The following is a 21,133-nucleotide window of genomic DNA, read 5'->3' on the forward strand; positions in this document are numbered from 1 at the left end:
AGACACAGTGCAGTGAGTGAGAGTTGTCACACTAGGATAGAAAGTGTATTACTGGCTGGACCACCAGGTAAGTAAAACAAATTTGAAAAAGTAAACGGATGCAGCCACCACATCTAAGGGCCGGTAAGCTGAGATATATTACATATTTGTTCTTGGGTTTAGATACACCTTAATATTAAGTATTCTGTGGTTGAGTGGGTTGCTCATGTAAATGGTTCTATACCCTGCAAAATCTAAGCATCTTTTGGTATTCTCTATGTACTTATAGGTTCCGTATAATATTATGGGCTGGCTGGAGAAGAACAAAGATCCACTTAATGAAACTGTAGTGGGACTCTTTCAGAAGTCATCCAACAAACTTCTAGCTTCTTTATTTGAAAAATATATCAGTGCAGACAGTGGTATGTAAAGGCTTATTTTGTCCATAGAATCATCATCAATATAATAAAGGGTTTATCTGATTTCTATCGGCTGTTTAAAATATGAGTAAAAATATAATGCGTGAGTATTGTTGGCCTTATCATGTTCGATTTTTACAGATTTGTTGAGGTAATTGGGTAGCTTTGGGTTAAGGAATGAGCAGTGATAGGCACAGAGGTATGAAAATCAGTTCTAGTTGCAGGTATTGTCATGCTAGAAAATGTTTGTTATGCAGTTAAATACTGTAGAAAGAGAATAATTAATTAACATAGGATTCATGAATGCCACTACTGCTCAATAGTTGTTTAAAGGTGAAGTGTGGGGCCAGAAAAACATACTTTCCCTACTGCTTAGAGCTACTGTGGGACACTGCAGCTGTCCCATGCCGGTTCTATACTGAGAGCTGAGTAATCATGTAGCTGCTTATTAGTCAGTTCTCAGTCTCTTATCCCAGCAGTGATCAGTAACTGTCAGTCCCTGCTCCCCACAGGGTTTCCCCCCTCCCTGGTTTCTCCAATGCTCATTGAAGGGACAGACAAAGGAGGGTGCGCTTCTGGAGAGGCCAAGCCAGCTGTCACTTAAGCAGCCGGGGTGGATCCAAACAATATTGGCAGCATCCTTCCCGCCTGCGGCATGGCTCTGCGCTGTCAGCTGATAGCAGCCCTTAGCCTGCTGTCTGCTGACTTTGGGTCACAGGAGTACATTTACTAACTAATTTAAAAAAAAAAAAAAAAAACAGGTTTGGATTTACTTCTCTATGTAAAAAAAGTGCTGTTCGCTGATTGGCAAAATATCCATCTCTGCATGAGCAGGTTATGATTTAGCTATGTGTCAGTAAACTAAGTATAAAATGAGACAATGGATCTCTCTGTGTTTCTTATCTCCATTACAACAGACCAATCTGGGGAAAAGAAACGCAAGAAAGGAGCTTCTTTCCAAACCGTGTCATCTATGCACAAAGTAAGATTTGTTCTTAATCTACTTTATGTTGGAATCTTATAGGCAAATTGACCTACACTGGTAGATTTTTTTAAATAGAACGTTCATATGAAAAATCTTGTCATAACATTCGATAATGTCATTAGAGACTTGACAGATCTCTTTTTAAATTTTTTTTTTTTCATTTTAACATAAAATTTTGGAATGGATGGAGTTTTTTATATGAAAACCACATTCACGGTTAGAATTTTATTTATTCAAGGTGTTTCATTCTGTTCCTTTGATTTTATTTCATCACTGCTGTCAAAAATGATTGTAGATTTGACCCTATTAACTGTTAGAAAATTGAACGAACGTTCCGAAAACACATTTTTTTTAAAAACAAAATTCTACTGGTGTAAAGCCAGATTTAGATACTCACTGTCTTAAATTGTAGTTCCACTTTTGCAGTCAAGTTTGAGAAAACACCACCATATGTTTGTTATATGTTCCCATTTACACAACATGTCTAAGAATACTTTTTAAAATATATTTCTTACCTTTTAAATGTTTCATTAGTGAAAGTCTTTGTGCAGATTCCAAGTTACTCCTCCTGTTTGACCCTCCACTTTCACTTTCAGACTGAGCTTCTTCTGATTACCATACAGTGCTTCTAAGTCTTTAACCATTTGCTAGGGCAGAGTGTGGTCAAATCTAGTTTACAACTGATAATGGAATCTGTCAGCACAGTACGGATGGGGTTAATTAGAGTAAACATAACTTTCCACAGCTCCCTCCTTAACAGGGAAGCAATGCAGGAATTTTAAGTATGAAGCACTTCAAAGGGTGAGCAGCAATTTTAAAATACTTTTAAAGCCATACTTAAAGGAGAACTATGGGGTTAAGGCTTTTCCCCATAGTTCTCCTTAGGGTAATGGGAGGACACAAACTAGCATCTTCCCGTCACCCTAAGCTCAGTATACCGCGAGCTACAGCTTATGGTATACTGAGACCCCACAGTATACCGCGAGCTACTGCTCGCGGTATACTGAGACGCCGCAGCTGAAGCGGATCCCGACAATTATGTCTGGATCCGCCCAGCTGCGTGAGTGACAGCTGGCTCTGCCTATTTAGAGGCAGAGCCAGCTGTACCCCCCCCCTCCCCCGTCTGATCCGCCAGTCAGCGCTGGAGGATCGGAGCGGGGAGGGGGGAATCCAGCCCCTTCCCTGTCATGGCAGAGAGCTGTGACAGGATCGAGAGGTGAGCAAACGCCGGTATGTGTTCGCTCACTTCCCGATCTACTGAGCCGACCTGTGACAGTCTCATTGTCACAGGTCAGCTAGAACTATGAGGTGAGTGAAAAGCACTCACCTCATAGTTCTCCTTTAAAGCATAAGTCCATTTTGATGGCAGTCCCGTAGGCACACATACAATACAGGCTTTCTGGTGATTTTATGTGACTCATCGGAGGCAATGTTTCATTTCCTCTCACAAACTATAAACTCACACCAGTGGTTTCAAAGTGAGCAGTAGGATATTTGATAGGTGATACCTGCCTATACGAAATACACGAGAAAAGCAGTGGAGCTTAGATGCTGTGGGGTGGAAGGGGTGATCTAAGACAAAAACTCTAGCCTCTATTCTTAAAGAACATCCATTTGTTATACTTGCCCAATAGCAAGGTGATGATTTTTTTCCTCAGAGAGCAGCCTCTAGATGAGGTTCACATCTTGCTTCATAACACCCACCCCATGCTGTTAAAGACAATGAATCTGCACACTAGTAACACCTACCATAAGTAAGAGGAGCTCAACATTTTAAGTTAACATAAAAATAATTCTGTGTTACTTTATAAGGATTAGGTCTTTTACTAGCATGTTTGTAAGTTCAGGAGTGTTGTTCTGATTTTCATATAAGCTAACTGATAATATAAATTGTGATCAATTATTCTGATATTGGAATGGACAATGTACAGTAATTATTCCACTAATTACTGGAAATGTAAATGATTAAATACATTGGCAGCCCGTTGCTTGTTTGTCTTTACTAAACTTCTGCTTTATTTTAGGAAAATCTTAACAAACTGATGACAAATCTTAAGTCAACATCCCCTCACTTTGTGCGTTGCATCATTCCCAATGAATCAAAGACGCCAGGTAAAGCTTCTGATGTTAAGTTCTCAGGTCTATACCAAAATGAAGATTATATACACTGAGTGGCCAGATTATTATGACCACCTGACGTTTGTAGGCAAATTAGCTATAATTTTGCGCTGAAGTTGCTAGAGGGCCAGACCATTATAAATAGGGAATTTTTTTCTGAATATATGGGTAAACAACGCGATTTAACAGCCTTTGAACGTGGGATGATTGTTTGCGCTCAGAGCCATGGAGCGAGTATCGGCAAAAAATCAGAATTCGTTAAATGTTCAAGAGCAGCTGTTGTTAAAGTGTTTAAAGACTGGACTGTCAGACGAAAATCTTGGTCTGAACGTGTGACTTGTGGCCGTCAGCGACTAGTCAATGTTAGTGCAGAACGGAGAGTGGCAGGACTGGTACAAGACAACAGAAGGGCAACAGTGCACTGCCAGATTCCTCGCATCACCTTTCAAAACATCTCGTGGAGTCACGAGGCGGCCCAACGAAGTCATCTATAGTCCAGTGGAAGAGGCACTCAAGGGTCTTGTAATGATGCAACATAATGATGAATATATTGTTCTGTTATCTTTAAAACTCTCTGTCCTAGAGCTGTAGATGCTAGTCGTGTCTGCCTGAACTAATGCCTGCCTTGTTTTGTGAGGTACCAGCCAGGGAAGGTCCAAACATAGCAGGGCAGTCATTATCCAGTGTGTGGGAGTGCTGGCTATGCAACTGTTTAGAATTACTATAAATTTACCAAAAAAAGTGGAATCACCCATTGCAGTGTAAATGATCAAGCAGGTGCCCCTACCTTGCTCAGATCTTCTTAGTTGTTGCCCATTGCTTAATCGCATTTGGAGAAGCTGAGCAAAATCTATGGTTATTTTAGCAACACATTTTTTAATAAGTACTACAGCTTTACATGTGTGTGTTTATGCATTTGCTTACAACCAGGTGCAATGGACCCTTTTCTGGTTCTTCACCAGCTGCGTTGTAATGGTGTCCTGGAGGGAATTCGCATCTGTCGCAAAGGCTTTCCAAACAGGGTTCTGTATGCTGACTTCAAACAGAGGTAGCAAAAAAGTTACATGAAATTTCTTATTTTAGCAAGTGCTACTAATATTTATAATAATGGTGTAAACCACATATGAGGACTGTGAATAACTATTGCCATTTAAATATACCCATTGGCCTCAATAGGATATTTGTTTATGACTCCTCAGTGTTATGGTCTAAAAAGATCTCCGACATAATTTTTTAGCTAAATAGTTACATCAATTAGGAGATTAAAAAAGCCAGGCTCATGATCTTTATATTAAGGCACATACCTATGAGCTGGGCTCATTGAAAACAGTGATTGTACAGCATGGTAGTTAATAACATTTAAACCATAGTACATCTTATGTGGATCTTTTGTAGATATCGTATACTGAATCCTGGTGCTATTCCAGAGGACAAGTTTGTAGACAGCAGAAAAGCATCTGAAAAACTTTTGGGGACTTTGGACATTGATCACAGTCAGTATCGTTTCGGCCACACAAAGGTAAGAAAACTTCAGGTTCCTAAAGACTAGAGTGTTAAACTAGACAGCAAATGTCAACTCAAAGCAGAACCCCAGGCAAAATGTTTATTCTAAAATCTGCAGTGTATATAAAGGTGGTCTTAAGATGGGTATACATGGTTTGAAAACTCATGTCAGTATATTCCATAATGCTATCAGAGACTTAATGAATGTTCTTTAAAATTTTGTTTGATTTTAACATCCGATTTTGGAATAAATGGAGTTTCCCAAACAAAAAACACACTCGCAGTTAAAATTTAGTTTGTTCAAGATCGAAATCCTGCTCTTTAATTTTTTTTCATCACTGCGGGCGAAAACAGTCATCGATTTGGCCACCGTGTATGCCCAGTGTATGCCACGATAAGTATGTTTGCCATTACTATAATATTTACACATTCATTCAAGCCAGACAGTATAGCTCTCACTATACGTCTGGTGCCGCGGCTCTCATACATTGAAACCACACTGTAGTTTTTTTGTCCCTCCACACTCCTCTTGTCCATTCACATTACCCTTTGAATTATGTGAATGGTTCACAGAATCCAAAGCATTCTGTGCACCATTCACAGAGTCTGAAGCATCCAGTGGATGGGCAAGGAGAGTGAGAGGATTGTACAAACAACTTAAGTGTATGAGAGATGCAGACCTCATAGCAGCTCTCACTATACTTACAACTTCAATAAATAAGTTAAGTGGCATAAACATAAACCTTTTAAGACTTACTTGGATCCACACTGCGGATTTATTTTTTCAATTTTGACCTCTGACCTCTGAGTTCTGATTTCAGCACAACTGAAGTTGAGTGACTTTCACCCAATGAACATTTTTTTTCTGCACTTTGTTATTGTTGTATGATACACGGTACAAATTAGAGGTGATTCTAACTTATGTGTTAATATTGCTGATAGTACTAAAAGCTACTTAAGCCTACGCTTTAAGTACTTAAAGATCAATTCTAGTTTGGACAAAAACCACAAACATTTATTTTCCAGCAGCTTTTAAAAATAAAAAAGCAGCTCTGGCTGCCATACTCACCTGATCTCCAGCGTTGTCCTCCACAGAGTCACTTGGTCACCAAACCAGCGCAGGTCCACTTGTGGGTTGAATGATGCTCAGCGTCATCCAACCCACTTCGTGTGAGCCCAGTGCATCAAGGGACTGAATCTCCCCTTCCCCCCGCCATGGGCACAAAGGAAAGTGCTGCAGAGAGAGGGGCATCTCTCTGAAGCATTTAAGACCCACCCACCGTAGGAGAAAGAAGATGGTGAAGAGGACTTGTGATGTCACCAGACTGAAGACACTTGAAAAAAAAAAAGGTATGCATAAATGTATTTTAGGCCGCAGGGGTGCTCCAATGGTGATTGGGGGGATGCTAAACCAGCACGGGAGTCCAAGCCCAATATTGTGTTTTTATTTTGTAATAAAACAGAGCTGTCCTCTGTTACAACTAGCCATGTAGTGTTGTAGATCATTAAGACCTTTTTCTGTCTAGTCACATAGGAAGCCATTTGGTCTGCTGATACAATACAACTGTTTAATATGAGAGTCATCTTATTATCCTATTACATGAATATTGCCCCAGTACTGTAGCAGTAAAATCTAATAAATTAGCAAGTAACAAGTATGGGTTTGAGAGCTAATGGGGATGGAAGGAAGCTGGGTATTCTGATTTACTTAATATTTTAGGTTTTGCTAGTACAGTGCAAGACAAAGTTATTTTCTTATTTGACAGTAGAAACTGTTGAGACTAAGCTCAATTTACTAAAGAGCAAAGTCAGGTAACTTGCAATGAAAGATCCAATCAATAGGAAATAAAGCAATGTTTTTCACATTCCTCTACACATATATTGAGTGGTTTTGTTAATTTTACTATTGTACAATGCACTTCAACTCATTTTACAGTGTGGTAAATTGTGCTCAATAAATCGTTATCATAGCATATGGCTATATTGGAAAACTGTGTACATAACAAGTGGTTATATATGCTGTAGGTGTTTTTCAAAGCTGGTTTGCTTGGAAGTCTTGAAGAAATGCGAGATGAAAGATTAGCTAAGATTCTAACATTAATCCAAGCAAAAGTCCGAGGAAAACTAATGAGAATTGAATTCCAAAAGATTTTGGACAGAAGGTAATGTGCATTGAAACCTTGCAGAGCTTTTGTCTGTTTCCTAAGAAATCTAAAAACAGAGGTTTATATTTTCTTCTTAGTAGCTATATTAGATTAATTTAGATACATTTATAATTTTCGCATTAGAGAAGATGAGCAGGGCCAGACCTTGGATCAAGTATCCATCATTCCCCCAGTGCTTGGTTTACTGTCAGACACTAGTAGGTACACTGATTTAATGCATGGTATAAAATAGTTCTTCTTTTATAAGCTTCATCCATTACTCTTTTGGAAACGTCTGCCAGGTACTACCCATGATATATGCATAAACGTGTTCTGATTATCCTATAGCATGGCTTTTACTGTCTCTACACAATGCAGAAAGTGTACACATTGGAACCACATAGGGACCAGAGTCAAATATACATTTTGCTTTCTGTTTATTTAAAGTCAATTAGCCATAAGCTATGTGTCCACATGGACTGTCAGTTTATAATTTCCATAATGTTATTACTGTACATATTAGGCTGTAATTAATAATTATTATGAGTCCATGATGAAAATGCATGCAAAGTATATTTTTCTTCTCTCTAATAGGGATGCCTTGCTAGTTATTCAGTGGAATATTCGTGCTTTTATGGCTGTGAAAAACTGGCCTTGGATGAAGCTTTACTTCAAGATCAAGCCTTTGTTGAAGTCTGCTGAGACTGAAAAGGAAATGGCCAACATGAAAGATGAGTTCCTTAAACTCAAAGAAGCACTTGAAAAATCTGAGGCCAGGAGGAAAGAACTTGAGGAGAAGCAAGTCTCTTTAGTGCAGGAGAAAAATGATCTCACTCTTCAGCTCCAAGCGGTGAGGAACCATACATTATAGTATATTAAGTGTGCGAGAAGATACAAGGCAATGCAAAATTATTCAAGTCTCTCTGATACAGCTTTGGTGATGCTTCTGTGTATGTATTGCTGATGGTGGGCTTTGGGCTTAGCTAGTTGTTCTAGGGTTAATCTGTTCCTGACCTTATTTTGGAAAATCTGGCCTCTCTGTCAACAGTTGCTTCTTTGAGCTTTTGCAGGTTTTTACTTAATGCTTCAGTAACATTGAAGAAATAACGGTGCTCAAACCCATCCTACCTGTTAGCATCACTAAATTATAACTAATGGTAAAAATATTTAGTACATTGACTCTAGTACAAAATTGTTCACATTGAGGAAGAGTTGGAAGCGCTGTGAGTTGTTATTTTTTTCTTTTTTTCTTATTGCTGTGTGTCTAAAGCCTGGTTCACACCTAGGCGTTTCTGAGCAGTTGGAAAAGCGCTTTTAAATGCCCAACATAAGAAATCCCATGATTTTCAATGGCCCCTATTCACACCTGAGCAGCAAAACGCCAAATGCCCAAAAAGGTACATGAGCTTCTTTGGGCAGTTAACAGTGCATTTTTGGCCCATAGACTTCAAGGGAAACACCTAAAAACGAGCCGCAGAACCATGTTGCACAGTTTCCGTGTGTTTTTTAAGCGTTTGTACACTGCCCGCAATGTTTCATAAGCTGCCAGTGAATACTCACATCTTCATGTACGCGCGTACAAACGGGTATCAAAATGTGCAAAACACGCATAAATGTGCAAATAACTGCACGCTGAACACTCACGCACAAACGTGCAAAAACGATGCCGCCTAGGTGTGAACCCGGTCTAAGTTGTGGAGATTTTTCCTCACTTCCTTTTGTCCATGTGGTACCTATCACTGGGGCAGTAAAAGAAAATCTCCACATGGAGATAGCAACAGAAGAGAAAACTTAAGGTTTTGATACATTTACTTAAAATAAATGAATAAATAAATACAAATGTAGTAGACATCATCTTTACATATCAGCTTCGAATATTTTAAAAAATTACAAAAAATACTTATTTTGTCACAGATACATTATAGGGCAAACACTGTACACTGATCTATTAATTTTGTATGTAAACTTTATTGTAGGAGCAAGATACACTGGCTGATGCTGAGGAAAGATGTGATCTACTGATTAAAACAAAGATACAAATGGAGTCGAAAATAAAAGATCTCACAGAACGCATAGAGGATGAAGAAGAAATGAACTCAGAGATCACTGCTAAGAAAAGGAAACTGGAAGATGAGTGCTCTGAACTCAAGAAAGATATTGATGACCTGGAAATAACATTGGCAAAAGCAGAAAAAGAGAAACATGCAACTGAAAATAAGGTTCGAGTCTTAATCAACATTAAAATGTGATGGCAGCTGCAGTAAAGGTAGACTTGTTTACATTATATATAAAACTGCTGAATGAATATACCTGTTTTATCATCATCAACTTAGGTCAAAAACCTGACTGAAGAAATGGCAACTCTCGATGAAACCATAACTAAACTAACTAAAGAGAAAAAAGCTCTACAGGAGGCACATCAGCAAACTCTGGACGACCTTCAGGCTGAAGAAGACAAAGTCAACACCCTGACTAAAATGAAAATTAAGCTGGAACAGCAAGTAGATGATGTAAGGCCAAGCTAAGATTTTACCCAAATGTTTGTAACACTCTCGGATTTACTAAATATGTTTATATATAAAATTGTTTACTGTTTTAAATTACATTATACCAGGGGCCATCATGGGAAGTTTTACCTATATATAATACATGATATTGTATTGATGTGAATACTGAAACTTTATGTATTTTAGCTTGAAGGTTCATTAGAGCAAGAAAAGAAAGTTAGAATGGATCTAGAAAGAGTGAAACGGAAATTGGAGGGGGATCTGAAGTTGACACAAGAGAGTCTGATGGATGCAGAAAATGATAAGCAACAGATGGATGAGAAATTAAAGAAGTAATTCTATAATGTTGCATAAATGTTTCTTTCAATGCAAAATCAATAAAACATTACTTTCCATAGGTGCAGCAATTGATTCATCAGTTGTGTGCTGTTGGTTTTCATGGTGAATGTTTCCTTTAGAGACAAGAGCTATTGATGCATAACAAATTGCTAGTAAGAAGGCATCTGTTGACCATAAGGCCTGGTTCACAACTAGGTGTTTTAGAACAGTTGGAAAAGCATTTAAACGCCCAACACAAGAAATCCCATGATTTTCAATGGCCCCAGCAGGAAAATGCCAAACTCATAAAAAAGTACATGATCTTCTTTTGGCAGTTTTAAGCACATTTTTCCCCCATAGATTTCAATGTAAATGCCAGGAAATGTGCGGCAATAGCATGTTGCACATTTTTGTGCCTGTTTTTGCACATTTGTACGCACGTTCGGCCATTGCCCGCATTGTTTCTTAAGCTGCCAGTCAAAACACGCATAAACGTGCAAATACCCGTACGCCTAACGCGTACAAACAAGCAAAAACTACGTCTAAGTGTGCACCAGGCCTAACAGGCAATAGTGTGTTTGCTGGATGGATGACAGCAACATTTTGTATTATACTAAATTAAATTATCGGTTGTTGATGCAAATACAATTAAGTACCATGAAATTTCATTGCATTCAAGTGATAGCAGCCGTACTATTTGTATATTTACAATTACCTTTGTTTTTCGCATCTCTAAGGAAAGAATTTGAGGTCAATCAGTTGACATCCAAACTGGAAGATGAGCAAGCTATCATTGCCCAGCTCCAGAAGAAAATAAAAGAACTTCAAGTAAGAAAACCAAAATGTTAGCCTAACTGTTTCTTTTTCTTTTTTTATGGAAGCCACATATGCATACACCTTAACACACTAACACCCTACCTGTATGTGTTAAAAACATTACAACTCTGTAGAATGCAGTGTTTGACAAATTCCATTATTCCATGTGTATGTATATTATCCACAACCAATACTCTGCAGATATTTAGTAGTGATTTACATTGACTTTATATAACACCAACACTGATTACAGTATTTTAGAATAAATTATGACTGTAGAATGATTAAACTGCATATATGGGACACCTCATATTCATAAAATTCAGAAAAGGTCTTTTTATAAAGTACATCTGTAACAATGTAGATCACAAGTGCCAGTCTGCTTCTGCATATGCTAGTTGCTTTGCTGTGTCTGGATTCAGTTTTTCTGGGTTACAGACATGAAGAAAGCATGCAGCAAATGAGTCAGAGAGAAGTAGGATTCCTTATCTCTATATGCAAGAATAGTTACCCAGAAAACAATGAAACCAAAGCATAAGCATGACAGCCAAGGAACTTCCATTTTTTTATGGCGAGGTCAGCACTACAGTTAACATACAATCAAGATGTGTGCATTACCAGACCACTAACATTTTGTCATCCCAAGCTGGACTAGTTTCATAATTGTTTGTGTTTCTTGTGGTGAGTGGGTTTTGCTTCATTACACAGGCTTGCAATCTTTTTAATAAATAAGCCTCATAGTGCTCTTGTCATTTACCTACAATATTTGTTATATTACCCTTTAGGCTCGTATAGAAGAGTTAGAAGAGGAACTGGAAGCTGAGCGAGCAGCACGAGCCAAAGTAGAAAAGCAGAGGTCAGATCTCTCCAGAGAGTTGGAAGAATTAAGTGAGAGGCTAGAAGAGGCTGGGGGAGCAACATCTGCACAACTGGAGATGAACAAGAAAAGGGAGGCAGAGTACCTGAAGCTGCGCAGGGACCTAGAAGAAGCCACTTTACATCATGAGGCCACAGCAGCTGCTCTCCGGAAGAAGCATGCAGACACTGTTTCAGAACTTGGAGAGCAAATTGATAATCTCCAGAGAGTCAAGCAAAAGCTGGAGAAAGAGAAGAGTGAACTCAAACTGGAAGCAGATGATTTGGCTTCCAACATGGAGCAGCTAGCCAAATCTAAGGTAGGTAAAATTTAGCAGCACCCATGGTATACCACTCTATATTGGATGGTTTAGTTGAAACTGATAAAATCTAAAATACACTTTAAGGCAACTCTGTCACTAATTAAAGGTCAAATAGAAGAGCTCCCTGCAAAGTAGAGAGTAAATACTCACTCTTCCCACTCCCTACTCTGCCAAACAGCGCTCTAATGTAGAAAAATCATCCCCTGACATTTCTTTAAAAAGCAAAGCTTTGAGGAGTGTCAATCTCCTGTGTTCCCCACTGCGCTCAGTGGTTCCTCCCACTGACCTCTGATTTGATGACATTACATTATGCTATAATATTCATTATATTATCTAATAAATGATATTGGACATACTACTTCAGGGAAGTACTGCCCCAGAACTGGTATGCAACACATAAGTAAGGTTTGCTTCCATCAGAGTCTAATGACAGTCCTTTCCCATTCCTGTCAGGATCTATTAAATGGGTTTAGTTTTAAGAGTATATCACAGAACAAATGTTCTGCTCTAACAGCTCTCAGCTGTTGTTCTGCTTCCTGGAAAGCTGAAGGTCAGTAGTTATAATATTTGGGAAATCATCTTTCTCAAAAGGAGGTCAGAAGGGTAGCTCTGGTTGTTTAAAAGTTCCAGGATGTAAATTTATTGGTTATACATGATGTACATCAATAGTCAATTTAGTAGGGCTCACATTATGTTTTTTACTAATGGTTAAATAACAGTATAGCTAATTTAGGCGGATTTGTGCTTAAATGTATCTTTCAGCAAGACCCAGCTTTTAGACTAAATGAATAAAAACATCTAGAGGGTTGGAGGTTATGTGGACCTGTATGGAGTATTTAGAAAATAGTAAAAAGATTTGGGGTTTGGACAAGTTGTATCTATCCAGTCTCCTAAATATTATTTTACAATAATAAACTCTGATCATAAAAAGTAATAATATAGCAGATTATTGAAGATTAGGGCTGTCTTGTCAATGGTATGTTTCAGAGTGGTCTTTGCTGTCAGCCACGATAATATGCATAGCATTGATTATGTGTTACTTAACCAAGTGCTATTATGGTATATAGTACAATAACCACAAACCCCTACAGTTAATATTTTTATGATACCAAGGACTATTATATATTTGATACAGGCCATATCTGAAAAACTGTGCCGCACATATGAAGACCAGCTTAATGAAACAAAGGCCAAGCTGGATGAGACGACCCGTCAAACGAATGAACTCACCACTCAGAAAGGCAGACTTCAGACTGAAAATGGTTGGAAAACTTTGTTCTGACTGTTTATTAGTATTGTATAAATAACTTTAAAAGCCAATAGACAAGATATTGCACTAACAATTTTACCTACACTTAAACTTCTTACTGCACACTGCTAAATCCAATCAGCCAATCAGGGCCTTGACCTCCTGCTGCCTATAATAACATAAATACTAAACGTGCAAAGAAGATATTTGTAGACCTCAGAGAAAACACCAACAGTTTCAAAGAACTGCTATAATATTGATTGAAATGGGGAAGGGATATTCAGATTGCCAGCTACATTACAATGTGTAAAACACAGAAATCGGTGTATAGTATTCATTATGTTATAAATGAGACTTAAGAAACTAGAATGAGTCTCTCTTATAAATATATTCATGCCAAGATTTATTTGGTGTAACTTTTTAATACTTGGATTACAAGGCTCCTCCTTTGAAGAAGCAACAGCAAAAAGAATGTCCATTCTCATCCATTAACCCTTTGGGTTATACTGTCGCCTACAAAAACAAATGAAAAACAAACAAAAACAAATGTAGGATAGCCCCTCCTACCACCAGCATGCCTCAGTTTTTTTTTTTTTTGGTGTAGGAGGATGGACATATTTTCTTCAGTTCTGCTGTGTAAAAAAAACGAATCTATTTTTCCTAGCATCTTTTCTTCTTCAATCAAAATTATTATTATTAATTATTAACTGCTGCTATAGCTAGTCTTTCCAGTCGCAGCTATCCAGCATAGCCTAATGTCTGGAGTGCTGCGTCTGCATCCCACTGGGCTAGACATTGCTCGGCTAGCCTGTAAGTGACTTTTGAGCATTGGGTTCCATGTAGGGTATTTTCCAGGCTCCATTCTGGTAAAAGTTACCAGTGGAATGGGTTTTCAGGTCAAAAGCTGCTGGGATTGCTTCACCAATCTCTAGTCTCTTAAGACTCTAGACTGGAGACGGATTTGGTATTTCAAGTTGGATTACTGGCAGACGCTCCATGGGCTCTACCAGATCATCAGGATCATCATGGTTGCTGGGCTTTAATGGCATGGATGTTGGCACTCAGGTTCTGAGAGGCAGGGGGCATCTGTGAATTAGTGATTCCTATGATGTTAAAAGTTAGGAACTTTATTTGGTGTGAGTCTCAGGACTTTCAACCTAGGAATTTCTTCCTACAACTGACTCCGGATCAGCGTTTGGCTCTCGACACCATCAAAGGTCAGATTTTTGCTCTGTCTGAATTGTTTTAGAGACCCTTGGCCTCTCAATTTTTGATTAAGACCTTTGTACAGGGAGTCTCCCATGTAGCGCCCCCTGTTCGTTCCCCTGTGGCTTTGTAAGATCTGAATCTGATTCTCCTTGCACTTCAGAAACCGCCATTTAAACCCATTAGAGATATTCTTTTCTTTGTTTTCACCCACAAGGTGATTTTCTTTGTAGCCATCACCTCTGTGAGGCAAGTGTCTGCACTAGTGCCCTTATCCTGCAAATAATACTTTCTGGGTTTGCATAGTGACAAGGTGCTGTTGAGGCTTAGGACTTCTTGCCTAAGGTATTTTCTGCCTTTCACCTCAACCAGGAGATTGTTCTTATGTCTCTCTGTCTGACTCAAGTTCACCAAAAGCATTTTTTTTCTATTGTCTAGATGTGGTGCAGGCTGTGAGAGTCTATCTTCCAGCCACTGCTTCTTTCAAAAAGACATTCCTTTCACTGGTTCATAATGTGCCTCACTTGTTCTTTACTAGTTATTTGGACTAAGCTCCACAATTCTATGTAATGCGGTGTGCTTCTTATCATGGAAGAAAAATTATCTAATTCTTTGGAATTCTACCTTACAGGTGAATTTTCAAGGCTTCTTGAAGAGAAAGAATCATTAATAAGTCAGTTATCAAGAGGGAAGTCTTCTTTTACTCAACAAATTGAGGACCTGAGGAGACAACTGGAGGAAGAAACAAAGGTAATCCATGCATAGTTATTTATATCCATCAGCTTTAACCTTAAAATAAATTACATCTCTAAGTAACATGTTTATGTTTGTTTGATCGCAAAATCAACAACACTGTTTTTATATTGCAATACCAGTTATGTCATTATTAAAATAATCTGGACATAAAACAAAACAAAAAATTATTTCTCATAAGAAGAATGGTTCCTGTTGTGTTTAGAATGGTGCTGTGAGTCTATTCCAGTAAACTAAACCTGTAACTCAATCTGTATAATCATCTACAGTTTTGAATTGCTAGAATACAGTTTGAGGAAATAAGATTTATTCACTGTAATTAAAGGTCATAAGTGGTATAATAAGAATTTAGAATGTTTATATGACTTAACAGATTAAAAAAGTGCCTTGGAAATAACCCAAACTTTGTTGGATATTCGCGACTGTGCCTTCAAAACCTTATTAAATTCTATCAAGTTCTGTTTGGAACACTATTTAATGGTAGGAGGATATAACACTATCCAAATAACTCAAGCCATGGCAGACCCAAAATTACACTTCTGTAAGGCAATGGTATGACATTACCTGATGTGGCTACATAGCAGACCCAACCCCTCTGACAGGATCACACCTTTTGACCTTCTGAGGAACTCTGTCAACAGGCAGGTTCTCTGAGCTGCAGCCTGTCTAAATCATATCTCACCATAAACAACCCACCACAAGACTATATGCCTCCGTATCTCTCAAAATGGGAAAAAATATCTGGAGAATAACTTTTTCCTAGAACAGACATCTTGAACACAATTGAGGACTGTAGGTTTAAGTTTATTGCACCATTGTACAATACACCAAGGACCCTAAACAAAATGTGCCTTACACATCATACCATCCCTATGCTACAGATGCAGCCAACATGAGTGTAGAATGCTACACATGTTTTGGCAATACCTACTGCTATGGAGTTTCTGGAATAATGTGAACAATATAACATTCAAGATAACAGATACTTAGTAAAAACACTGCGGCCCTTGACTCCACTTGATTTCTATTCTCAAAACCAGATATAAACACTCACTATTAATCCACTTAATAAATGGTTCATGAGCATGTATCCCCTTGCGTTGTAAACAGACTCCCATCCCCTTGTCCCCATGGTGCTCTAAAATGAATGAAACCAAAACAATGGTAGTTAGCATTACAAACAAAGACAAACAATTTCACAAGACTTTCAATGTTCACAAGAGTACCATGCTTTGTTTGCCTCATCCTAACTTCAAAAATACATTGTCACAGGGATAATGTCCTTTTCCATGCACCTAATCACCCAAATAGGCAGTGTTAAAATGCACATCCAGATTAAACCATGAATCGCATTGTCCCCATATTGATACACTATAAGACCTGTTTCGCTCCTCCCAGTGATCCTAGTCTTGGCTGACAAAACCCTCCCCCACACCTCTGCTTGTTAAAAGTAAAAGTTGAGTAGTTGCCCCTAGCAGGCAACCTGACAGAGCTTACCAGTTTACCAGAGTAAAGTATAAGATTAAATCCAACATCTGATCAATTTCTTTTAGCAGGATTCCCAGCTTTTCTATTTCCACTGAGAGTCCTAATTCTACTTTACCCTAAATAATGTTATTGTTTTCCATTTATGGTATAATTTTTATTTTCTTAGGCCAAAAATGCACTGGCTCATGCACTGCAGTCTGCCAGACATGACTGTGACCTCCTCCGTGAACAGTTTGATGAAGAGCAGGAAGCTAAGTCAGAACTCCAGAGGTGTCTTTCAAAGTGCAATGCTGAAGTGGCTTTGTGGAGGAATAAATATGAAACTGATGCCATTCAGAGGACAGAAGAGTTAGAGGAAGCAAAGTAAGCTGCCACTTTGTTTCAGAACCAGTCGTTACAATTATTGTAGTGCTGGGCTTTATATATTTATGTGTAAGAAATGAAACATGTCTCCAAACGGAATATGCAGAGAATCCAGCAACATCTCCAGAAGCAAATGGGGAAATAAAACTATTGAGTTCTACAACTAAGTCATCAACTTTCAGTGGAGTTGCTCTTTCATCTTTATTAGTGCAAATAGAATTAGTTTGCATATGTTCAGGCTTTTTTTAATACAAAATTGTAGTGATTATGGATCAAACGTGGTCAGCTGTAGCAACCGACCACAACTCATTTGATCTCACTACAGAAAACTGTAATCTTATTGCTATAGGCTACTGCATTTTTTAAAATGAGCTTGTATGTATATTTCATGCTCTTGTTGTGTCTCTATCCATAGGAAAAAGCTAGCTATACGTCTCCAAGAGGCAGAAGAAGCAGTTGAGGCAGCTAATGCCAAGTGTGCATCTCTGGAGAAGACCAAGCATCGTCTACAGAGTGAGCTGGAAGACATAATGATTGATTTGGAGAAATCCAATGCTGCTGCCGCTGCCATGGACAAGAGGCAGAGAAACTTTGACAAGATTCTAGCTGACTGGAAACAGAAGTATGAGGAGGCCCAGGCTGAACTGGAAGCTTCACAAAAGGAGGCCCGCAGCCTTAGTACAGAGCTATTTAAGTTGAAGAATGCCTATGAAGAAGTCTTAGATATCTTGGAAACTGTGAAGAGGGAGAACAAAAATCTGCAAGGTACCAACCATGCTTGATAGCATAGAGAAGATATTTAAAGCATAGGTTTATTTTTATAAGATAAGATATACCGTTTTAGACAGAATGAACTTCTGTCTAAGGAGAAACAGAAAGCTTTAATCAAATCTATATTATATATGTGTATATATATGCACAACATATTTCTGACCTATAAGGATATATCAGGTTAGCATTGTAATAAATGACATTGATTGGTATGATGCTAATTGTGATGCAAATCAGCAACTTACTTCTTAGAGCCCTTGTACCCTCCACTTTAACACTGCATTTCACAGTTCTGTTCTAGAGTTTTGCTCCTCCTATCACATTCAAAAGAGTGTCACTCCTTACACATGGATATAAAACAATAAAGCAACCTTGTCAGGTTCTAATAAAAAATCCAAAAGAAGGTGACCTGTAAAAGTAGAACTCTTATTCTCACCTCTCCAGCCATCCATGTCTCACTCCTTTTTCTATTCCAGGCCTGCAGCCACCGTCAGTCTCTTTAGTATTTGAAGATTCCCATGTCTCTTGCCTTGTGCCATATTTCCATCCTTTGATTTCTACAACATAGCTGATTTGGAAAATGTTTCCAATTCAGTTTACTTTCCAAATCAGCTATGTTGTCCTACATTGTTCACGTCTCCTGCCTTCTCCAAACGCTTCACCCTTTTGTGATGGTCTGCTGAAGAGGTGAGAAAGAGTTCTTCACTTTGCAGGGCACCTTTGCTTGAGTTTTTTTTTACCCTGATAGGTACATTGCCCAGCAAAGTATGCCTTTACATTTCTGCCCAAATACTTAGTCATCATGTTTCCAAATAGTTTGCACCAACTCTCTCAGCTCAGCTTCCCTGAACTTCCTGTCCAGTACAAGCTCACAAGGGATATCATAGTCTCCAGCAGCTGTCCAGCTACTAACTTGGACGGGGGGAAATGAATTGCCTTGCTGTGCCTATGTGTTTGTGGAGACACACGGCTTACTATTACACACAAGTGTGGCTCTATAGAACCCTGCAAGGGAAAGGAGCCACCCTAAATTAGAATATCAGGGCCAATGCTCAGGTGACCAGCTGATTCTGCAGGAAACTAAAACGTTTAAACATCAACAAGCAGCATCCATTGTAAGTGATTTCAACAGAATTTTGAAAAAGTTTAAAAACCTTTTGACTTTACTATCACTTTAAAGGAGGTTTAGGTAGCTAGTGGGAGATTTAAGCTGCAGAGATAAACCTAAAATTGCAGCATAAGATTGTCAAGACAAACTAACAGAAAGATGAGCAAAACTGTAATATGCAACCGAGGTTTGATCATAGGCACAACTCATCAAATGGGTAGTATGCATTAGGAAAGTAGTCTTGTATCATTTTCTTCACTATCTTAAATGTGAGATGGTCGTTCATTTTAATACATATCTTAACATTATTTCTTTGCAGAGGAGATTTCAGACCTGACAGATCAGATCAGTGAAGGTAACAAGAACCTGCATGAATTAGAGAAAGTGAAGAAACAGGTAGATCAGGAGAAGTCAGATGTACAGATGGCTCTGGAAGAAGCGGAGGTGAGACAAACACATAATCTGATACATGTATTTCGGATTTTGTTATAGACCTGTCAAACCTTTCTTACAATAGCTGTATAAACTCACATAATCCACTAGATGGGGCACTACAGTAAGACAACAGTATTGCTTTTGAGTCAATGTAGTTTGTATCTTTTCTATTCCAAGAATATGAAACTTCATTGTAACAGCTGGAGCTGACAAAACTAGATTAGATCAATACTATCGTGGGTTACCTAACATGAATTTAGGAATGCATTTTTCTAATATGATGAAATGATGTGGAAAACAAGAATTATATAACACAAAAGTAACATTTACGTTTTTGGCTGGCAAACTGAATCATGCTGTAGTTTTTAATGTGACTCAGGGACTTTAGTGGTGAGAAGTCTGCCTAACTGCTATGGCTAGAACTTTTACAAACACATTGGTGTGGCAGGTTGACTGATTCCTAGACTTTGACTGCTCATGGCAGGATCAGATAGAAGATAATTAACTTATTACACACTCCAAATATGCCTTTTAAATGATATATGAAACCTTACAACTTCTCTTATTTCCTTCATTTTAACCTGTTAGATATACCTTTTAAGACTTTTTATCCATTTGAAAATGCAAAAAATACCTGCTGATCCTGCCAGCAATCTTGCAAGCTAATAGCTTCCTGTACACTCTACATTTGCTGTACTGTTTTCAGTTGTCGTTGCTTACAGTTCTCTCTGTGGACAACAGCAAACCCCCCCCTATTTTTTTTGTCTTGGGTTTATATACACTTTAACAGATACGCTTAGACAGCGATGCTAAACCTAGTATAGGTATATTATATGCAATGCAAACCAATGCATGCTGTTTCTATAAACCTAAAACATACAGTTCTGATAAAGTACATGAAAAGGGCATGAAACATGCATCAGCTGTTTTCCACCTACTTCACCCCTACTCGCTTTTTTTTATTTTGTGCACATGTGCCCAGACTATGGATATTAAATGTTTACATGTTCTTAAATAGCAGCAAATGAGCTTTAAAACAAGCCCCTAGTCAACTCTCTAGCTGCTTGTATAATTAAGTAATTAATTCTCAAAGTTCCCAGGTTACCAGAAACACTCTTTTTAGTTGGTCTCTAGCAGCACCTAATGTGTGTTTACATTAGAGGGCTGTTAGGCTACCAAGATTCTGATGTAATCCCTCATTCACACCTCTGCAATGTGCTGCAGGGTGCGCTTATGGTGTGCTGCGGTAGGCAGCTCATTTATTTGAATGGGCTTCCTACCGCAGCTAAATCACACTGAAAGTGCACCTCTTTTTTAAATTGCACTACACTGTAATAGGTTACCATGCATGCCTCTGTTGTAAATTTTGAACTAAAGAGGTATATGTGGGTTTGCTTCAAAACCAATTTTGCATGTTCAGTCTAAAGCAGGGGTCTCAAACTCAATTTAGTCGGGGGCCACTAGACAAATTTGTGTAGTCCAGTGGGGGCTGCTACTATATAAAGTACCAGTGTTAATGTATGTTACATGCGGCAACTGTTACCCATTCAAGTTAATGATCGGGTGACAGCTGCTGCATGTAAATGCCTGTAAACACACTGCATGTAATCATATGTGAAAGGATTACTTACAGTTAGGAATCAATCACTATCCCTGGATACACAATTGTGTATCCAGGGATAGTGATTGTTTTTGTAACTACATGTAATAGTATCACACTCCCCACTCCGCACAAATAAAATAATACACCCCCCCCACATTCCAAGCCCCCCTGCACACATAAAATAAACACA

At 38.4% G+C, this 21,133-nt stretch overlaps 1 protein-coding gene across 1 annotated transcript in view; it reads left to right on the top strand.

Moving 5' to 3' along the window:
- Positions 1 to 21,133, top strand: part of LOC108794737 (myosin-6-like) — a 78,649-nt gene that overhangs the window by 19,889 nt on the left and 37,627 nt on the right. Inside the window, exons 16-32 of the mRNA XM_018565830.1 lie at positions 269 to 401; positions 1,316 to 1,380; positions 3,408 to 3,495; positions 4,432 to 4,549; positions 4,897 to 5,020; positions 7,030 to 7,166; positions 7,743 to 7,998; positions 9,125 to 9,367; positions 9,482 to 9,658; positions 9,842 to 9,987; positions 10,711 to 10,801; positions 11,575 to 11,964; positions 13,103 to 13,229; positions 15,054 to 15,172; positions 16,830 to 17,026; positions 17,442 to 17,791; positions 19,225 to 19,349. Of these exons, the coding sequence (XP_018421332.1) occupies positions 269 to 401; positions 1,316 to 1,380; positions 3,408 to 3,495; positions 4,432 to 4,549; positions 4,897 to 5,020; positions 7,030 to 7,166; positions 7,743 to 7,998; positions 9,125 to 9,367; positions 9,482 to 9,658; positions 9,842 to 9,987; positions 10,711 to 10,801; positions 11,575 to 11,964; positions 13,103 to 13,229; positions 15,054 to 15,172; positions 16,830 to 17,026; positions 17,442 to 17,791; positions 19,225 to 19,349 (2,886 nt within the window). The remainder of the gene's footprint in view (positions 1 to 268; positions 402 to 1,315; positions 1,381 to 3,407; positions 3,496 to 4,431; positions 4,550 to 4,896; positions 5,021 to 7,029; positions 7,167 to 7,742; positions 7,999 to 9,124; positions 9,368 to 9,481; positions 9,659 to 9,841; positions 9,988 to 10,710; positions 10,802 to 11,574; positions 11,965 to 13,102; positions 13,230 to 15,053; positions 15,173 to 16,829; positions 17,027 to 17,441; positions 17,792 to 19,224; positions 19,350 to 21,133) is intronic.

Source organism: Nanorana parkeri, unplaced genomic scaffold (genome assembly GCF_000935625.1).
Source record: "Nanorana parkeri isolate BGI_ZX_2015 unplaced genomic scaffold, ASM93562v1 scaffold890, whole genome shotgun sequence".
NCBI lineage: Eukaryota > Metazoa > Chordata > Amphibia > Anura > Dicroglossidae > Nanorana > Nanorana parkeri.